Source organism: Gymnoscopelus braueri (assembly GCF_963280865.1).
Source record: "Gymnoscopelus braueri genome assembly, chromosome: 23".
Taxonomy (NCBI): Eukaryota; Metazoa; Chordata; class Actinopteri; order Myctophiformes; family Myctophidae; genus Gymnoscopelus; species Gymnoscopelus braueri.
In genome coordinates, this window is record NC_137625.1 from 7,826,865 (window position 1) to 7,843,317 (window position 16,453).

At 39.8% G+C, this 16,453-nt stretch overlaps 1 protein-coding gene and 1 long non-coding RNA gene across 2 annotated transcripts; one reads left to right on the forward strand and one right to left on the reverse strand.

The window, feature by feature from the left end:
- Positions 1-2,150: 2,150 nt before the first annotated feature.
- cdkn1d (cyclin-dependent kinase inhibitor 1D) lies at positions 2,151-8,623 on the forward strand. Its single transcript, XM_080420629.1, has 4 exons — positions 2,151-2,345; positions 6,381-6,564; positions 6,940-7,273; positions 7,409-8,623. The coding sequence occupies exons 2-4, from the start codon at positions 6,385-6,387 to the stop codon at positions 7,465-7,467; spliced, it is 573 nt and encodes a 190-aa protein (XP_080276755.1). The 5' UTR covers positions 2,151-2,345; positions 6,381-6,384; the 3' UTR covers positions 7,468-8,623.
- A 1,072-nt stretch (positions 8,624-9,695) lies between these two features.
- Positions 9,696-11,617, reverse strand: LOC308079255. Its single transcript, XR_013932579.1, has 2 exons — positions 11,476-11,617; positions 9,696-10,960 (listed from the first exon to the last, which is right to left on the reverse strand). It is a non-coding gene; the product is annotated as an uncharacterized lncRNA (long non-coding RNA).
- Positions 11,618-16,453: the final 4,836 nt, after the last annotated feature.

Consider the following 16,453-nt stretch of genomic DNA (forward strand, 5'->3'; position numbering starts at 1 on the left):
AGGACTTGACCTACTTCCTGCCGCACTGAAGGAGAACCCAGAGCAACAAGGGCACAGTTTGAATTGAGCAAGATTCCTTCTTCCTCTCCCACTCACAGGCTGGGGGCCGGGGGCCCCCCATATGCACTGTAATCAGTGGTGGTAGGAGAAGTACTCACATTTTGTGCTTGAGTAAAAGTACCAATACCACCATGTAGAAAGTACTCCGTTACGAATAAAAGTCTGGTGTTCAAAATGTACTTTGAGTAAAAGTACAAAATAATTCGCATTAAAATGTTCCTAAGTACTGAAAGTAAAAGTACTCATTTTGCAGAATGTCCCATTTCACAAGTTTCCACGTGTATAAAAATGCTTTGAAAATAGCAGATCTACAAGCTCGCAAAGCGATGCGTTGTGAGCTTGTAGCTCGGCTATTTTCAAATAGCCTAGGTATGCATAGGGCTGAAGTGGTTAATACAGGTTTTGGAATAATAATCTAAATCTACAAAGTAACTAGTATCTAAAGTTGTCAAATAATTGTAGTGGAGTAAAAAGTACAATATTTGCCTCTGAGATGTAGTGGAGTAGAAGTAAAAGTATTGAAAATTGGAAACACTCCAGTAAAGTAAAAATTCCTCAAAAGTGTACTTAAGTACAGTACTTGAGTAAATGTACTTACTTTACACCACTGAGCAAGATTCCTTCTTCCTCTCCGCTCAGGCTGGGGGCCCCTGCACTGCAGTAAAATAAAAAAAGAGTGTCAATTTAACTCAGAGACTGTATAAATGGCACCAGGCGGGTCCATTTGGTCCCATTTATACACTCTCTGACTGAGTTACAAACGGGTGTAGCATTCCGTAGACTGAGGTTAAACGAACACTCTGGGTTTTTATTGTGTGCGGAAAAATCCCGGGAACCACTGTCGCATGCAGTCTTACTGAGAAGTGAGTACTCAGTACTGAGAAAGGCATTCCTTATGACTAATGGCTGCATTTCAACACTATTCGCAGAAATTCGCAGTGTTCTTTCTGCGGGCATACACAACTTCTTTATCTTTTTTTCCCCCAGCTGTGTTTTTTTTCTTTTTTCCCCCTTTTTTCAAATAAAACAAGAAAACTGATCAAAACAAAATAGCTAAAAATAAATGCTAAAACTGAAAAATACCCCCAAAAAAGGTTTAACAGAAGATATTCATTAAATAAACAAACAAACAAATAAATAAAGAGACTGTCAAGTCTCTAGGATATCTGAGTGCATCTTAATTGTCATTATCATTATAAACTTACAGGGGGTTAAGTTTAATTAAAAAAATACATTTAAAAAAAAGTTAATCAGTTATGACAGAGCACATGGGCTCTTTTGGAGTACATATTAAATGTTGACTATTTATGTTTATGATGAGGCTATGAACTTTACAGAGGTGTCAGAGAGCAGTGTTTCTCAATGTCTGGTCCGGGGTTTGAAAAAGTTTGAGAGTGGTTCAGAAGGCATTTGCTGTAGAATGAAAAAAGGTAGAAGACTCACATGTCTCTAGAAGAGGAGGTTGTTGTTTTGACCCCCACTGGATTCCAAGAACAGGGGGATTGTTTTGATGAAAACCACGTGATGTAGAGCCCCCCCCCCCCCCCCACACACACACACACACACACACACACACACACACACACACACACCCACCCACCTCCCTTCAGCTCCATAACAAACACGTTGTATGTAGTCAGCAGTGGTGGAAAAAGTACTACATTATTTTACTTAAGTAAAAGTATCAATACTGTAATAAAGAAATACTCTATTACTCTATTTAGTCTGGAATTCAGAGCAGATCTACAGGGCCACAATGCGTCACATGAGCTTGTAGATTGGCTATTTTCAAGGCTGCAGTTATTGTATGTTTTGTAATGATAATCAAAATCTACAAGTTTACTAACTGAAGTGTTCAAATAATTGGAGTAAAAGTATAATATTTGCCTCTGAGATGTGTAGTGGATTAGAAGTAAAAGTACAGAAAATTGGAAATACTCCAGCAAAGTAAAAGTACCTCAAAATTGTACTTATAAGTACAGTACTTGAGTAAATGTACTTCGTTACTTTACACCACTGCCCCTCCCCCTTCAGGTCCATAACAAACACTGTAGTGAGATAGTCAGGGGGAAGGCTTTAGGTGGGTAGTGTCTATAACCAATACTACTACTATAGTATACTACTACTACTTCAGCGTGGTGTTGTTTTTACAGACTGTCACAGAGTAGCCTACGGATCGTCTCTTTAGGGAACTCAAACAGCGTGCTTGTTTTGTTTTTTAAACTAAAATACATTTTAATCGTTTCCCAGGATTATAACATTTTTTTGTGTTTCCGACGCTAATGGTAAGAGACGTTTCAGTTCTTAGTTTTTTTTTTGGTTTGCTTTACCATTTTGCTTGTTAATATTTAATAACGTTTGTAATTGTTGTTCTATTTCAATGCTATTCGTTGTAATTATGCCTGTGTGGCACTTATGATGTTTTCGGTTTAATAGCTTTAAGAGGTCTAAAAACGATCAATGCCTTAAATAGGCTATAAAGTAAATAACGATGTGAAAAAGCCAATTATTAGCATATACTTGGTTTTAGGGGAGGTTAAAAAGGCAGGTTTTTGATTGAAACCCCAGATTATTTATCTGTCTTTGGTCTTAAATTCTCATCTGGTTTTGACAAGACGGGGTCCGTTGTGTCGCATGATCCCACGTATAATATTTTGGACTTATATGTGTCGGACTCGGAGATATGTGAGTCAACTTATGTCTTATATACAGTTCTAGTCATTGCTCCATACTTTACGACCATTACAAACAAGGGTCAGGGGTAAATATTATTGCATTTTTTTTGTCAGAAGTAAAAAGAAGAAAGAAAAAAAAGACGGTGTTGTTTTCGTCGGTAGTGTCGTACCGGGGGACACCGCTAGGGGGCGTAGATCTGCACATCAGCGCCGACTGCGCCCACCCTTTCCACGTAAACAACTTTCACCAGAACAGCATGGTTCTCAACGTCGGGCTCGGGGACCACCAGTGGTCCAAATGTACCCTTATTTACTTGCTTTCACACCAATACACTATCCTTCTGTTTTCATTTAAAACGTGTGGACAGTTTTAACCGGTCATAGGCCTACTATCTCAAACCAGTTGCGCAACACCCATTTCGAGTGGTGTGTAATGGGTTTTCAACTGGTGGTCCGTGGACCACTGGTGGTCCGTGAAGGTATTGCATGTGGTCCCTGACCATGTATTTATTTAGTAATGTAGGAAAGTGAAGATTTGAATTATATTTTATTTGATCGACCACTAGTTGAGAAACAGTATGATGTATGATGACGCATCAATGTTGTCAGTTACTTGGAAGTCGGATGTCAAGAACTTCCACAGAAATGGGAGTTAGAATTTCAAGGGAAACTGTACCGGTTTACCTGGTACAGTTTCCAGGTAAACCGTAGGATGTGCCCATATCAATCGCATGCTTGCTCATACATATGTTGCAATGAATCAGTTAACATGAGTTTAATATGGAAGGTCAAGAGAACAGAATAAGGGCAACCATGGGAAACGAATAGATCAGTGGTTTTCAATCTTTTCTGAGCTCTGGACCACTAGCATATCTCAGTTAAATAATGACTGTTAAGGGCTTGATTTAATTCACCTCGAATTAACGAGGTGAATTATAATTATAATTATATATAATTATAACGAGCTAAAATATTTTCAAAAGACCTATATAGGCTATACATTTTGAAAACTTGTGAAATGGGACATTCTGCCTAACGAGTACTTTTACTTTTAATACTAAATAGTAAACAAAAAATAATAGTACATTTTGAATACTGGACTTTTACTTTTTTTAACAGAGTATTTCTACCTTGTGGCATTAGTACTTTTACTTAAGTATAAAATGTGAGAGCTTATAGCTGCTGATGAATAAAAGCCTATAGGCTATATTTTCTGCACTCACATTGCCCTCTGCCTGCAGGAGTGTGTGAGCTTTTTATTAATTCTGGGTTGAGGTGATGGAATAATGAGTGCTATTCACAGTCCGTTAGTGACTCACTGTCTGGTCTGGCCTGGCCACACCTCCTTTTACTGCTGCAGAGCCTCATTCATGCCATCCTGATGCTAATAAACCACTGGCAGTGGTGGGAAAACGTTTTTGACTTAAGTAAAAGTATCAATACCACAATGTAGAAATACTCTACTCAATTGACTTCAGTAAAAGTACAAGAGTATTGGTATAAAAAAATCTAAATGTACTTAAAGTACTCATTTATGCAGATATGTCTGTAGATCGGCTATTTTTAAATGGCTGTGTTGTGTAATAATAATCATAGCCTATCTACAAAGTAACTAGTAACTAAAGTTCTCAAATAATTGTAGTGGAGTAAAAGTATAAAATTTTTCTCTCTGAGATGTAATGGAGTAGAAGTAAAAGTGCTGAAAATTGGAAATACTCCAGTAAAGTAAAAAAATATATACCACAGAATTGTACTTAAGTACAGTACAGAGTAAATGTACTTTAGTTACTTTACACCACTGGCCGTTGGTCAGGCGGGTAAAACGGCAGTGCAAGGAGGCAAAATGGGAAGGGAAAAAGTTACGCAACCTAGACGTTTGTGAGGGTTCATACAGCAGACAGCAGGGCAAGAAAAGGGAAGGTTACCGTCAAACAAGGCTCAGATTAGATAAAGGCCTACAGGTCGGCGGGGAAGCTCCTTTAGTCTACAACAAGGTAAAGTGATCTGTCTGTGGTTTATTAGAATTTGGATTCTAGATCTCTAGTTAAGATGCAAATGGCATTCAAAGGGAATTCATTCTCCATTTTCAATTTCAGCTTTATTGACACTACAGGTTTAGAAAAGTGGGTGAAATATTTGTTTTTGTACAAACTCCCATTAGGCTATTTGTAGTTTTCAGGAAAGGGAAAAATAGAGATAGGAAAAAAAGATCAAGGAAAACTGGTCAGATATTAAAACATTCCTGATAGGAGTATAGTGAAATATATACAAGGCTACAATTAGGTTCAGATATTCTAAAAATGGCATGGGGATCAGGGGATCTTTGGCTTATTGGAGACTCCTTCTGTGAGGTTAATCAATAGTGGATTCAGCTCTAAAAGGAGCTAGCTAAACAGATAGTATTACACTTTTTCAGAAGGATGGAGAGGGTGCCAAAAGTAATATATGACACTTAGCTAATTACTTTATGATGCCAAGTAACAAGTAAATTACTGTTACCTTTCGAAGGAGTAATGCGCAAATAATACTAACTTATTACAACTGTTATTACAAGTGGCTGTGGGCATGGCTTTACGCTGGCCCAACATTCCACACTATATGGTCTTTTTCTACAGTTGACTTTAGGCATTTGACCTCTGGCTGCCAGACACCAGAGCAGGTGGAGGATGGGGTTCAAATCAGGGTGCACGGCGCAGGGTGCACGGGGCAGGGTGCACAGGGCAGGGTGCACGGGGCAGGGCGTATGGGTTAATATACTGACAGGGATTTATTTGGTGTCGCTCTAATCTGATAGTCATTCCCTGTAGTAATTACTCAGTGGGTTAGGGCACACATGTATCTGATCACATAAAACACCAAAGCACAGGAGGGCAAACTGCCAGGGGGGGGGGGGGGGGGGAGTGTACTTGTATTTCTATACTTATGAGGGCCAAATGTGCCCGCAAGTATAGAATCAGAGAAATAGACATTGTGAGGACAATTGTCCTGGTCCTCACAAGATACATGCTTGTTTTATGGTTAGGGGGGTTAGGTTTACTATTAGGAAAATATTCAGGTTGGGGTTAGGATTCAACATTTAGAAGTTAGGTTTTGGGGTTGGAGTTATGCATGGTTTACACATACAGACCCTGTAGATTGGCTATTTGCGGCATTAGGGTTAGGCGTCTTAAAATGTTGATGTCCTCTCAGAAGTATAGTAATACAAACGTGTGCGTGTGTGTAAGTGTGGCGTTTAAGCACTTAATGCCTAGTAGTGTGTGTGCAACACGTAATCCACGCCTATAAAACTATCTCCACACTAAACCAGTGGTTCTCAAAGTTGGGTCCGAGGACCCTCAGGGGTTCTTGGGGGGGTTCCAGGGGGTCCCCGGCAAAATGAGCGACAGTTTAAACACGTTGACCATATTTTATATATAATCTCACTACAAAATTGTAGATTGGCAATTTATTTGGCAAGGTTTAGAAAAATCCTGAAGAAGATTTGAAATAATTTTGAAAATATTTTAACGACACAAATCTTATCCTATGGGGGTCCCTGGCACAACATCTTTTCAGATGGGGGTCCGTGGCCAAATACATGACAATGACAATGTTTGAGAACCAGTGCATTAAACTTTGCATGTGTGTGTGTGCGCGCTCTCACAGGGAAATGGCGATGGATTCTTCATCGACATCTTTGGGCGCACCGTGTGATTCGGACCTGGCCATCCTGGGAGGCATCGAGGCCCTGAACCTGAAGGTGGGTCCGGTGCGGAGGAACCTGTTCGGCCCGGTGGACCACCGGCAGCTCCAGCAGGACTTCCAGAGGCTGCTCAGCATGAGCGTGGAGGTAAGGCCTGTCACAGTCATTAGATAATCGCCTGTTATTATTTGAGATATAGTCGCAATTATTCGCTTCCATTCCTCTGTATGAATTCATCCGTTGAAAAATAGTGGAAATAGCGGATCCAGTTCCACTATGTTTGAACACAAATGGTTAAATTCATGGCCTGTTTTGACCATAGTGCATTATTTATTATGATTATTGGTACCAGTCATTGTCAGTCATTTCTTTGTTTGTTTGTTTACAAAGCCTAAAAGTAAAACAAAAAATTGCTTCAGTGCTCAATGCCAAAAACACAAATAAATTGTTAATCGCAATTATTTGTTCGACAATATTAATCGCCAACTAATATTTCATGATCGTCATTTCTCTATGCGTTAGGTAGCCACCAAGCGCTGGAGCTTCGACTTCCAGGGCGACCAGCCCACGCCAGGGTCCGCTGTGGAGTGGGAGGAGCTACGGTGCCAGGATGTGCCAGCGTTCTACCGCAGCTGCGTGGTGAGACACACCGCCGCGGGGGCTGGCCTCGGCAGGAAGGGCGCCCAGAGGCGATCGGTGGCGCCGGCTTCACCGGCGTCCTCCTCCTTGTCCGACGAGGGCTCCCCAGGGTCCAGCAGCAGCTCATGCGGGTCGGGGGACGAGTATCTGGAGTTGGCCACCAGGAGGTGCTACAGGCTTCAGAGGCCGATCAAACGCAAGCAGGCCAACATCACAGGTCAGTCAGTCCTTTTATCGTACAGCGAATAGCTTGAAGATATGCTATTTTGCGGCAGTCTTGAAAAATGTTGGAACTTTTTTGAAATTCTTTGCGTTAACACCTGTCCTAATGTGGTGTTCTTGCCCTTCTCAGATTTCTTCAGGGTGAAGAAGCGGAGGCTCCTACATTATAAAGGCTCTTCTCGACAATAGAAAATACCTGAGGTCCTTGACCCACTGAGTGGCACACAAGTCCTCTGCAAAAGCCACCGAAGTCTCCTATCCTCTGTATGTAGCAAATTACTAATTGACTGTCCTAAACCTCAATTAACGCGGGCTTAAAAGCTCCTCCGACAACAACAGATACCTTGTCATTTCTTACATGGAAGCTACCATTCTTCCAAGTCCACCAGGCTTGGACTCCGTTTTTTGTATATATGGTATATACACATATTGTATACAATTTCTTTCAAGCTTGTATTGTTTTTAAAGCTTTTTTGTTTTTGTTTTGTTCAATTATACTGTGAAATTATTTGAGTGCACTCTGTCAGGGAATGACCATGACTAGGCTCAAGCTCTAAAAAGGTTCATTCTCAGGCTCAGGCCGTTGCTGTTATTTTTATTTTTTTTCCAAGGTTCAAGTGACCTTTGTCCTCGACCCCTCTTTGTCTCTCGCCAAGCGCATAAGAGCTGCAACTATCCATTATTTCTTAGTGATTATTCTATCGATTACTTTTAATTAATTGAATAAGAGAAGCACATTTTTATATATATATATATTTTAGATTTTTTACACATAACAAATTATTAGCTAATTTCTGTAAGTGGTATTTTATACTTTTTGCATAACGGTGTCATTCAAAAATGTTGAAAATACCAGATCTACAAGCTCACAACACGAGTTGCGATTTTCACTTTTTGTGAAATGTTTTGAAAGTTTGTGCATACAATGACATGCCGAAAATAGGGATCAATTATCAATTTATTATTTTATTAAATTATCAATAGATTTTATTTTATTTTATCATCGATTAAATCGATTAGTGTTGCACCCCCATTTATGAGTGCGAGTTACTATTCCTGGCCTCCGCTACTTTTAGTCTGACCCTGCAGCTCGGAAAGACTTGTGAGTGCGGCAGGACGAGGAAGGGGTCAAATTTTGGCAGCACGACTTTGTCGGAGGTGGAGCTTCAACCATGAGGTAAAGCGTCTGTGCCTGGACAATAGGGACTTCTAAAGTAAATTAATAATATTGTTTTTACTCTAAGGTTGATTATAAGGTTTATTTATTTATCTTTTGCGATCCTAGGTCGTAAAAAAGTTACAAATTGCAAAGAAAAGCCAAAAAAAAAAAAAAAAAAAACATAAAGCAATGCATAAAACGAGGTAAGATAAGGTATTTCTCGAAACCTGTGCCATTGCCCTTATATTATGCATTAGGTAAAAAAAAACTGTTAAATGAGGCGAGAGAAGTCATTATGGGCGACAATACCCTCCACCGTTGCCACTTTGTGTTTTTCTTCCATCTTAAACCATTGACTTCTCTGTCCATAATAATCAGAACGATCATTTTGAAAGCACAAATTATACCTTGTGCCTAACCTGTATTTTATTACCTATCTTGCGTTGTGTCATTTGCATAATGGGGTTGTAAAAATCTATCTAGGATTTTGCTGTTGTGGTGAACAGACCAGAGATGACCTTATGTGCGTGTATTTTCGTCAGCTTGATGGCTTTTTAACGATGTAGCATGTTCTACTCTTCTCTTTGCAAACCTGTAGGGCTTTGAACACGCCTCTTTTCTCTATGAAGGGAATGTAGCATTGACAGTTGTAAGGAGTGGATATTATGTTATCACTGACGTGAAATGTGTCACGTTTCTACCGCTGTGCAGTAGTCTGGATGTGAGTCATGTGTGTTGTACATATTTACATGTACGTCTATCAGTGTGGTGTGTTTGCCTGTGTGTGTGTGTGTGTGGCTGTAAATTAGCCTTTGTGGCAGCTGAGATGATTTGAACCAAAGAGGAATATTACTACACCATTTAACCACTTAAGCCCTATATACATTTGTTGTACGACAAATGGCAAACCTTGTCATTTTTGTTTTAATGTGCCCAAAATAGGGAGTGGTTAAACACCAATGCTTCATCGACATGTTCTTCCTCGACTGCTGCTTGAGCGAAAAGTGATGGGTCACAGTTCATAAAAACACACCTGTGTCTTCAAAGTTCATCTAATGCTAAACACACTCTCAAGTGGTTCAACACAGACTGGAGTAACATTTGATGTTCTTGTTTGAAGTGACCCATAACCTACTCAAGCAGCAGAGGGAAGAGTCCTTTATTCATTTCTTTTTTTTTGTTATTTGGATAAATAGCCATAATCTGGATTAACATCTACCTCATTCAGTGGTTTGTCCAAAAAGTTGGACAAATCACATTAATAAGTAAAAAAAAAAAACCGGAAATATAGGAAATAATCCATTTGTTTGTTTTTTAAGTAATGTAAAATCAAACTGAAACCGAGCCATCTGGACCTGTAAGAGTCCATGTGGGTCCATTTGTACACTCTCAGAGTTACAAATGGATAAATTAACAGAGGATTTTGTGCAGTTCAGCCTAATAAACAGGATTATGGTGGTAATTTGACTTGTCGGTTAATCTCGACCATACAGAGTTTATTTTGTAGACATTCAGTGAGGTTTTATGCTTCACAAATGACATGTGTGTATTTGTTCGTTTGTGTGTGACAGTCTGTGTGCTTGTGTGTGTCTCTTTTCAGCGTGTTCAAAACAAAACTTTAAAAGTATATATTAACTTATTTTGTATTTCAATTTGTTCAGAGGGATATAATTACAAATGCCCTATTTTTGATATAACTAACTGATTGTGTTTTTTGTAACATATTTTGCACTACATTTTTGACAAGATAATTCTGATTCTCATGGCATATTAGGCAGTGTTTGACTAAAAAAAAACGTTTTCCCTGTCATTGGCTGGGGCACAGCCTGTATAGTAGTCTCTGGGTTTTAAAGTATATACATAGATCATAAATCTGGTGGTCAAAAACATGCAAAGAGACAGTTATACATTTCCAGTCATGTCTTTAATAAAACATAACTACTGATACTCATAGCTACTGGGTCGTCATTTCCACACCTTGCCTAACAGTCGGTGCCCCACCATGTCCCCCCCCAAAACAAATATTAGCTTTCCTAATTGACCTGTCGCAGGTTCAATTATAGCATTCCTATGGCCAATTATATGCTTGAATGCATGGTATACACAGTTTGTGATACTTTTATAGTAATTAATATTGGCCTATGTATCTTTTTTTTTTTTTAAATGTAATGAGAAGTGTAACTGTATGGGAACAGAATCTTATCCATTTTTATTGGGTTTTATCTGTATACAAATAAATGTTGTTGAGCACTGTTGACTTTGGTATCATTTGGTTGTGTACAGTGTTCAAAATATAATGGTTAATAAATGATATTGAAAAAGAAAAACAGTTTTTTGGTGTTAATATAATTTCCATGGCTGTCAGAATCTCAGTGTTATATTATGCTAAACTAGAGCGAGAACTCTGAAAATAAGAGCATTAAGAGCACCTAGTGGTCATAAAGTAACACTACATCTCATCGCTACAAAGTGGCTAGTTTACTAGTGGTTCTCAAAGTGGGGTCCGGGGCCCCCCCAAGGGTCCTTGAGACCACCCAGTGGTGGAAAAAGTACTCAAATTCTTTACTTAAGTAAAAGTACCAATACTGCAATATAAAAATACTCCATTACAAGTAAAAGTCCAGAATTAAAAATTTACTTGAGTAAAAGTACAAAAGTATTGGCATCAAAATGTACTTAAAGTATCAAAAGTAAAAGTACTAAATATTTGAAAATAGCAGATCTACAAGCTCACAACGCGTCGCGATGCGACGCGTTGTGAGCTTGTAGATCGGCTATTTTCAAATAGCATAGGTATAAAATAGTGCTAGAGTGGTTAATGTGTGTTTTATAACATAATAATTTATATCTGCAAAGTAACTAGTAACTAAAGTTTTCAAATAATTGTAGTGGAGTAAAAGTACAATATTTGCCTCTGAGATGTAGTGGAGTAGAAGTAAAAGTATAGACAATTGAAAATACTCCAGTAAAGTAAAAGTACCTCAAAATTGTACTTAAGTACAGTACTTGGGTACATGTACTTAGTTACTTTCCACCACTGGAGACCACTTTAAGCCCATTTTGGGAGTCCTCAGGATAAGCTTCCTGAGGATTCCAGCAAAGCTTCTAAAGCCAGCTGGAACCTCTCCTTTGGCTTGGCCCCCCGCATCAGTGTCACTACTTTCCCCTTTATGTCATCCTCCTGCTCTCCACCCTGCTCAGCAATCATTCAGCCCCGACACACCTCCTCCTGCCCTCCACCAGCGTCAGGCCCCTGTATCAGTTTGTAATGAGACCAGATTAAGTGGGGACCGCCTTCCGGCTGTGTCTGCTTGATTGATGTGATAAAAATACTCAATGTGAAAAACTATATACTGTACTTGCTTGGCCTACGGGCAGCACACGAAGATGTGGCACTGATCAGCCCAGTGTTCCTGAGATTAGCCGCGGACGGACGGACGGACAGACAGACAGAGACAGACGGGGTGAACATATAATCTCCCCCCTTGCCTTCGGCCTGGTGAAGATAACACATTTTATTTGTCGAGACCTATGATGAGGTGTATTTAAAGGGATACTTCACTTTAGGGCCGGGGACACATTTAAAAAAAATATAAAAAATAAATGAAAAAAGTTATGGAAAATTCATGGCCCCCTCACGCATTAGAGTGTCCTACTAATGTGTGAGGGGGCCATGAATTTTCCATAACTTTTTTCATTTATTTTTAATATTTTTTTTAAATGTGTCCCCGGCCCGAAAGTGAAGTATCCCTTTAAGTAATACTTTTTTCATTTTGTGTATTTTACGCAGTGGTGGAAAAAGTACTGAAATTCTTTACTTAAGTAAAAGTACCAATACTGCAATATAAAAATACTCTGTTACAAGTAAAAGTCCAAAATTAAAAATTTACTTGAGTAAAAGTACAAAAGTATTGGTATCAAAATGTACTTAAAGTACCAAAAGTAAAAGTACTAAATATTTGAAAATAGCCGATCTACAAGCTCACAATGCGTCGCGATGCGACGCGTTGTGAGCTTGTAGATCTGCTATTTTCAAATAGCCTATGTATAAAATAGGGCAAAAGTGGTTAATGTATGTTTCATTATATCATAGTTTATATCTGAGAAGTAACTAGTAACTAAAGTTTTCAAATAATTGTAGTGGAGTAAAAGTACAATATTTGCCTCTGAGATGTAGTGGAGTAGAAGTAAAAGTATTGGAAATTGGAAATACTCAAGTAAAGTACAAATACCTCAAAATTGTACTTAAGTACAGTACTTAAGTAAATGTACTTAGTTACTTTCCACCACTGATTTTACGTAATGACATCACACAATGACATCATCACAATGACGTCACAACATTGTCATCACAACCACGTAAATGTCTTATAAAGTGTATTGTCAAATAAAAACAACAACATTTGGCATCAAACCCCCCGGATAAGCGTATAGTGATTTGATTTCAACATTGGTGTTCATATAAGCTTCATTTCAAAGACATCAAACGTAAATCAAAGCAATGTCCCTGCTGAGCTACAAGTCCGAAGAAGAAATACGCCACCTGCTTGACGACTACGGCATATACCACGGCCCTGTGGTCGACAGCACCAGAGGTCTGTATGAGAAGAAGCTGAGAGAGGCCATGGAAGGGGCCAAACCAAGCCCTGATATTAAAACCTACTGCAGAGAAGAGGATGTCACCGATGTCACACACAGGTTACAGGTCAGGAATGACGGACTGGGAAACAGACCTTGCATGAGGAACGCGTGCCACGTTGAAACGCCACCGTCCACATGCAAACATGTCTCTTCCACACCATCAATGTCTAGCGGGGACACTCAAAGGGACGTAGCGCAATCGTCTAGTCTGGTCCCCCGGTGGGCCAAGGTCCTGTTCTTCCTGGCAGTGGCGGTTTTTCTCTACTTTGTGTTCTCCGAAATGGACACATCATCATACAGTGGTCCTTAAACATCATCGCTCAAAGTGAAGGATTGCCGGGTGGCTGGACAGCATATAAACCGTCACACACTGAAAGTGTCATTGATGCAAGTGTCCCTGCGTCAACTAAATAAAAAGAGGCTACCTTTATGCGTTGCTACAGGTCATTTCAGATGGCCTGTGCCACGTGTCAAAGCTCCAAAATACAACAGTGCTCTGAGAGACGTGTCAACAGGTTTTGACGCGTCCAATTGACGCCTCCAGTGTGGTTGCAGACACCATTGTAAACAATGGGTGATAATATCCTTTAGAATCAATGGTGGGCGAGTAAAAAACACAAAGATGTAATTTGCTCAGGAGCCGTTAGTTCTATGAAGCCCTGGACTTTGTTGAAACCGAGCTAGAGGAGATGAGATTAGCTGTCCAGAGAGAAGCCACACACATTGCTGCTGCCTGGTTTCTATTTACAGTTCAGTGTGCTTTTCCGGTCAAGTACCCGCCTCCTGTATCTGGTCATTTCTTGTGCACGCTGCAAAGAAGTACCATGACACATACGCATGTTACAGTATGTGGGGATAATAGGAGAACATAAAAATAAAATAAAATCTACGGTCTTCAAAGAAAAACATTTTCCACTCCTTCACAAATGCACAGGTGCAGAAATGTCACAAACATGACATCCGTGATGCAATATGCCCATATATGGGTGGGACATCAGACATAATTTCAAAGGGTGCGGAAATTTGGATGTTATGTGACATCTGTGTCGTTACATGCCCATATATGGCTGGGACATCACAGACATAATTTCAACAGGCGCAAAAATGTGGTTGTGGTCATCCACGACGTAACATGCCCATATATGGGTGCAACCCATATATGGGCATGAACGCCCGTGGTGTAGTGCTTACGTCACAAACGTAACATTCCCATATATGGAGACCATTGGGAACCACAAAGCAGCCTGAAAATTGTGTTGCGAGCTTGAAGAATCGGCTATTTTCTCAGTTTCTCAACCAAATACAGACATATTTTATATTTCACCCAAAACGTTTATAACAATATATGACTATTGACATACAAATAATGCTCTGTTTGACTTGCGCAAGATAAATTGGTCTCACATCCTTGACATAGGCCATTATACTAATGTGGTGGGAACAGCAAGATCTTTTCAATAAGGTAGGCGATATTACCAGGTGGCCACAGTGTCAAGAAGAGATGATTTAAGCAAAAAAAAAATCCTCAAAAATGTGCATGCTTCAATATTTTAGGAAGGTGGCAACATATCAATGAAGAGGTCAAAGTATTGAACAGAAACCACGAGAGAGACAGCCTGCAACATGGACCATTGTTGTTGGAGGGCTAAACCAAGATGCCTCTGCCTTAGTCCGAGTGCAGCACCAATCTGGATTGGAACAAAGACATTATGAATGTACACGCGGTCCTACGCCAATGGACCATATTGTTATTTTGTATGGCATGGGTCTGTAGCTAATCTCACAAACTGTTGGACTGACAGATTTCTTGTGCACAACCGCCAGTAGGTTATTTTTTTTTCCCCCACCCGTTTTGTACTTTTTGAAATAATTACAGTATACTTGTCAAAGCGGTTGGGACCGGAGTGAAGCTGAGATAATGACATTATACTTACATTTTTTAATGGAAGTCAAAGGGGCTGGGACCGGACTGAAGCTGTGCCCAATGAGCAATGTCATCATTGATACAGTAAGTCATATACAACAGGGGCTCTCAAAGTTAAATTAGTTAATGTAGCATCAACATCACTTTGACCCCATTTTATACTTCATCATTTCTGAGAAATGTAGAAAGATAGTGAAATTGTTCCGCAGCCAAATACTCAATTTGGGGGTCCTTCACATGACAACGTTTGAGAACCACTGATATAGGAAGTTATAAATGTTGTGTCAAGACTATTCATTCATTTACGGCAGAGGTTGACCCTCACAGCCAGGTCTGTAACTCAAGATTGTACAAATGAAACCAAATGGACCCTCAGAGTTAAGTTAACAATTAATTCGATTTTACAGTGTAGATAGAGGTCCCAGATATTAAGAAATTAAAAAAAGTTGAAAACCACTGCATTCGGGAATAAAGCGTTAAGTTCAAGTGCATTAATACTACAACGAATGTCTTGTAACAAATCGAATCATGCAAAGTGGAGAAACATGGATGCATTAAGACTAAAGGCTCACAAAAGAAACAGCAGAGCTGCAAACCTTCGGTGACCGTCAGCCAGACAAGCCTTTGTGGAGCACAGGGCACAACAAAGACAAGATTAGCGGTTCTCAACCTTTAAAATGTCAAGGACCTCCAGTTTGATTAGGCCACGAATCCCCATTTGATATAATTTAGAATCCACATTGTAAAATCCTCAGTGTTATTTTAACTCCTGAGTTTGTGAAAGAGAAACCCCGGCAGTGGGGTTCAGGTTTGTAGACTATGACAAAGGGACAGGTCTGCACCTAATCCGATTTGAAGAATTTGGGGTGGAGGTTATTTCTTGGCCTACTGGGAGTGTGCATGCAAAGCACGCCACTCGTCTACGGTGTCCGAAATTAGCTGCACACACGGACACGCGGACAAACAATCTCCCTCGGCCAGTTATACGGCGCGAATATACAGTGACACTGACTCATGAGTCATTAAGGTTGTAGGTCACCCGGGGGTCACTATTTAAATGATGACTTATTCAAAACACAATTCATCCAACTGCTTTGATACGTGGTGCATGCGCAACATTTAAGTCATGTTAAATCCAGATTCTCAGGATGGGGAAAAAAAATACTGGAGAGAGAGAGAGGTCAGGGGCGTCATTTGGGGGTCCCAGGAGGATGGCTGTTGTTTGTCCAGTTTGTTTGAGTGTTGAATGAGTGGAAATAAGCCTGTTTTGTGTCTCATCCATTTGGCGTTCCGTTGTACTGCTGTACTAAGAATGTTCAGTGTTATATTCAGTTATTTTATGTACATATACATTCTCAACACCACTGGTTCTCAACGTGGGGTCGGGGGACCACCAGGGGTTCAAATGGACCCGTACAGGTCTGTAACCGAGTGTACAAATCGAACCAAGT

Excerpts from the sequence above, each read along its gene's own strand:
- cdkn1d (XM_080420629.1), top strand. The coding sequence starts at position 6,385 with ATGGCGATGGATTCTTCATCGACATCTTTGGGCGCACCGTGTGATTCG. Across the intron at positions 6,565-6,939 it reads TGCTCAGCATGAGCGTGGAG|GTAGCCACCAAGCGCTGGAG; the intron begins GTAAGGCCTGTC and ends TCTATGCGTTAG. Across the intron at positions 7,274-7,408 it reads CAAGCAGGCCAACATCACAG|ATTTCTTCAGGGTGAAGAAG; the intron begins GTCAGTCAGTCC and ends TGCCCTTCTCAG.